The 5072-nt window shown below is 42.1% G+C and overlaps 1 protein-coding gene across 1 annotated transcript in view; it reads left to right on the top strand.

The window, feature by feature from the left end:
- Window positions 1-3974, top strand: part of LOC125047545 — an 11789-nt gene extending 7815 nt beyond the window's left edge. The window contains exons 5-8 of the mRNA XM_047645820.1: window positions 1059-1145; window positions 1878-2054; window positions 2201-2420; window positions 3013-3974. Coding sequence (XP_047501776.1) covers window positions 1059-1145; window positions 1878-2054; window positions 2201-2420; window positions 3013-3801 — 1273 coding nt within the window. The 3' untranslated portion in view covers window positions 3802-3974. The remainder of the gene's footprint in view (window positions 1-1058; window positions 1146-1877; window positions 2055-2200; window positions 2421-3012) is intronic.
- Window positions 3975-5072: the final 1098 nt, after the last annotated feature.

Here is a 5072-nt window from a genome sequence, read left to right as displayed (position 1 = left end):
CACACACACACACACACACACACACACACACACACACATATACATATATATATATATATATACACATATACATATACACACACATACGCACACACACACACACACACACACACACACATATATATATATATATATATGTATGTATATATTATATATATATGTATATATATATGTATATATATGTATGTATATATATATATATATATATATATATATATATATATCACACACACACCCACACACACATATATATATGTGTGTGTGTGTGTGTGTGTGTGTGGGTGTGTGTGTGTGTGTGTGTGTGTGTGTAAGCACACTATGTTGAATTCTCTTTCTTTCGTTTCCATATGAAGACGCTGCCTGTTGCCATGGCCAGGGCAGGTTTTAAGAAAAGGCTGAACGGCGTTAAAACCAGACTGAATAGATGGTTATTCCCAAATTTTATTATTCGACCTGAATAAAATGAGATCTCGGTTGCATAACGTACATGCATTATTAGCACCAGAGTATGCAAAAAGTCCCCGACCCAATACAACAACAAAGACTCAGATCGAGAGTACCATTACAAGAGAGACATGCCTATCACGCAACGGGAAACCCAGCACTTAGATACACAATAGTACTCAGATATCGTAATAGCGAAATTACGAGAGAAAACTCGAGTCTAACCCGAGGCGATGCTCAATTCCGAGAAAAAGGAGAGGCCAAAGTTCCTGGACTTTATCTTTCATTCTGATGTTTCCTTAGTCGAAGTAAACGAAGGAAAACAGGAAAAAGGCACAAAACAAATGTTCGGTGGTGTGGATGATAAGTAAGGAAGGGTAGTGAATACGGATGGAAGGATAGGGGTGGGTGAACACCGGTGTTTTTTGTGGGCAAGCACTGTTCAAGGATCCAGTGACTTCCTTTTTTTCTTCCCTCCAAGCATCAGAAGGAAAATAAACGCAAAATCCTGGAAAAATCGAAGCAAAGCAATGCCAGGTGTGATATATTCAGGGTCAATAAAATCCCGGAGACCTTGGCAACGCAGCCACCGTTTCTGGCCGCATATAAACCAGCCCCGGCGTGTCTAAGCGACACTCAGCGCCCTGGCTTTCTCCTGGACGCACATACAAGAGGATCAGCTCGCTCTTTTACTGGACAAGGTAACCTCAGTCTGCTGTCTCCGGGCTGCCGATTCCGTTATCTTGACTTTCTTTTTGTCTTCTCCGTTGACTTGCTGCATTTGTTTGTTATTTTGTTTGGACATGAGGAAATAAGGCAACTTATAAAAGTCGCAAAGAATGTAAATGATAACTATATAAAAATAAACTTGTTTTTTGAGTTCAACGATCGCGCGATTTTTTGCTCTTAGCTGAACTTCAAAAAATATATATTTCAAGAAAAATACGCATAAAACAGTCTTGGTTCCGAATTTACGTTTTTCTTTTTTTTGTCTTATGTGTTTTTTTATGTTTTTGTTCTCTTTTATCTTATTACTTCCAGTCGTCTACATCCTTTGAAGTAAAACAGTTTCTCTTAACTGATTACATTTGTTGATGTTTTCATTCTTTTCCATTGTACCTACAATAATTTTAAGAGGCGTCCCTGTATGCTCTACTCAATGAGACGGCCTTTGACTCTCCCGTTGTGATCTTTCCCGGATCATTACACGGGAAGCTAGTCTTCGATATTTTGAAGGGTAGACATATTGGGTCACTTGGAGCATGTCATACAAAGGCTTTTATCTTCTAATAACAACAGCTCTAGTCATATTAGATTATACTTCTTCCCATCTACAAATTAGCGTGATTTCTATGAGATATGTATGTTCATATTAATTGGCAGCATTATGAAGGCTATCCTTTTAATTAATTAAATTTCTCCTACGTTTTCAGGATGCGTGTACTCGCTACGGTGTTAGCTCTTGCAGCTGTGGCCTCTGCAGTGCCCAGAGTTCGACGTCAGGCAGAGGCAGATGTATACTGTAGTAACAACAGGGATATATGTGTACCTTATTACCTGTGCAGGGACGGAGTAGTTATTACGGATGGAGGCGGGCTCATCGATATTAGGTAAAGTTCCTATTTTATTTTAATTGTACGGGGCAGAAGAAAATAATGATATATAATAGCCTCACACAAATAAAAATAGATACAAGTCTTGATCTCTTGCGATAGTTTATCATGACGTTCCTCTCACTCTCTTGAATCATTTTCAGAATCAAGCCTCGACTCGGCGGAAACAACACAGAGGCCACGAGGTCTGGAACCCCAGAGCCCGCGAGGTCTTCGGCCACGGAGTTTATTTCTGAGTGCCCAAGCTTCCTCGACGTCTGCTGCACCGACCCCACCCGCGAACCTCCCCTTCCTCCGAAGTATGTGGCACAGTGCGGCAGACGGAATGAAGAGGGAGTCAACGCACGCATTGTTGATTTTCCCGTAAGTATATGTGATAGTCTCATATATTATACATAAACGCTTAACTTAGAATTATGTAAAAAAATAATATATATATATATATATATATATATATATATATATATATATATAGAGAGAGAGAGAGAGAGAGAGAGAGAGAGAGAGAGAGAGAGAGAGAGAGAGAGAGACCGTTCCGTTTGAAGTGTTGTTGGTAATGCATGGCGCATTCTTCGCGTTCATTCTCGATTTCTGAAGGTAAGGTTGGGAATCTAATGCATGTCTCAAATTAAGGTTATTTTGATTAATGCATACGAAGTAATTCTTTGTGAACAGTGAGTATCGATTTCTCTCGGCACTGGTGTATTTTTTGTGTAGCTTCTATACCTGAAGGAGTTGGCTACATTTTTTCTGTGAATGGAGAACTATTACGTGGTTATATCAAATAATCCTTATATATATCCCTAATACAAATATACCAACATCCTTTACAATCCGTTCACCCATTGAAATACACACACACACACATTTTTAGATGTACGTACATTTGTCTCCCCAAGAATGCCTCATAACCTCTCCATACTTCTTTCTAACTGGGTGAACTTCGACCTTCCAGGCCAACCAGGCACAGTTCGGCGAATTCCCATGGATGGCGGCAGTGCTAAGGACAGAATACTCGGAGAATAATGTGGAAGAAAAGCACTACGTCTGCGGCGGCTCCCTCATCCACCCTCAGGTTGTTCTCACAGCCGCCCACTGCGTCTACAACATCAACCCAACCACCCTCAACGTACGCCTTGGGGAATGGGACACACAGAAGGCTTATGAGCTTTACCCACACCAGGACCGCAACGTCGGCTACGTCGTCACCCATCGCGAGTTCAATCCCACTAACCTCTTCAACGATTTCGCTCTCATTTTCCTCGACACCCCCGTGGAACTCGCACCTAACGTGGACACCGTCTGCCTCCCCGAACAAGGACAGTCATTCGATGGATCCTACTGCTGGGCTACTGGCTGGGGCAAGGATAAGTTCGGGAAGGAAGGAGTGTTCCAGAACGTCTTGAAGGAAGTTGAGCTCCCCGTCGTTAGCCATTACGACTGCCAGGAATCCCTTCGCACAACCAGGCTTAGTCAACTTTTCAAACTGCACCCGTCCTTCACCTGCGCAGGCGGCGTCGCCGGCGTCGACACTTGCACAGGAGATGGAGGATCTCCCCTGGTGTGCCTGGGACTGGGTAACAGCTACGTCCAAACAGGCATCGTGGCTTGGGGCATCGGCTGTGGAGAGGGCAATGTTCCTGGCGTCTATGCCAACGTGCCTGCTTTCGTCAACTGGATCAAGGATAATGTAAACTCCATCCTCCAACAAGAGTTCAACTATGACAACACCAACTATTGGTAAATAATGCGAAACTAATGTCCAGGCACTATGAACGCCGTAGCGATCCATCAAATCGCTTGTCCGAACTTTCCCCTTGTGGCGGCAGAACCAAGAAGGCCCTGCATCGAGGTCACTGAAAAATTGTGATTCTATTTATCGTATCGTCTATTTATACCAATAAATTTTTAAAAATATTCAACAAATTTCTTATATTAACCTGCTCTCCTTACTCAAGGTAAACTTCATAATCGATTAATGATAACCCCAAACTATCAATATCTTTAAAAGAAGTAAAAAAATATTTCATCCTATTTAATATAAATGCAGTAAAGTTGTATGACGATAACTATGCATTGTGTTGAACAGCCTGAAACATACTGTATATACCTACAGCTTTTTATCACTCTGCTACACAAAAGGTTTCTTCTCCATACTACACAAAACACAATCAGTCAAATCGTAACCAGACTTAAGCTAGGAGGCATTTTGATTCATCCTGAGTTACTGATTCGACCTTTTAAACATGATCCCATTAAGTTTATCAGAATTCCCAATGGATAAGCTATACATCAACTGTAATTAACTCCAGTATTACATATGGAATTGCTTCCATTGAGCAAAACTGTCAGTGTCAGGGCTTGGAAGACACGTAGTTTGGTCTTGCTCTCGTTGATCGAGTTCATGGCTCCTGCAGCCAGGCCAATTCGTCTACTGACTTCTAGGTCTGACAGCCCAGAGACATGGACTACACTACCAAGGTATGTAAAGCTCTCTGTGACTTCAATATCCTCACTGAATCGATTGAACATGTTCCCCTAATAGGCCCCCAAAATCTTAGACCATAGTTTTGGTCCAGGAGACCTCTAGACCCAAGGGCCTAGAGGTCAGGTGATTCCAGAGACTCAGGATAGCAACATCGTCGGCAAAGTCAAGGTCGGTGACCTTGATATTGCCCAGTGTTGCTCCACATTGACTTTGGATAGTCGCTATGCCCATTATCCAATGCATGCGTGTTGAAAAGTGTTGGTGCAAAGACACACTTTACAGCACTTTCAGTACCAGTATATAGGCTTGCTATTAAACTAATAATCAGTGTCAGAATTCCCATAAGTCTCAAGATCTCCCATAGCGATTTGTGATGCACCAAGCAAACCACGACAGCGTTCCACATTGACTTGAATCGTTAGGATGAGGTCTCTTGTGGATTTGCCAGTAGTAAATCAAGACTGCTCTGGTCTCTGGTGCCGTAGTAGGTGGTCACGGATCTGTTTCAGAAGAATGTGGGCAAAAAC

This window comes from Penaeus chinensis, chromosome 41 (genome assembly GCF_019202785.1).
Source record: "Penaeus chinensis breed Huanghai No. 1 chromosome 41, ASM1920278v2, whole genome shotgun sequence".
Lineage (NCBI taxonomy): Eukaryota > Metazoa > Arthropoda > Malacostraca > Decapoda > Penaeidae > Penaeus > Penaeus chinensis.
This window is presented reverse-complemented; position numbering and strand designations above follow the sequence as displayed.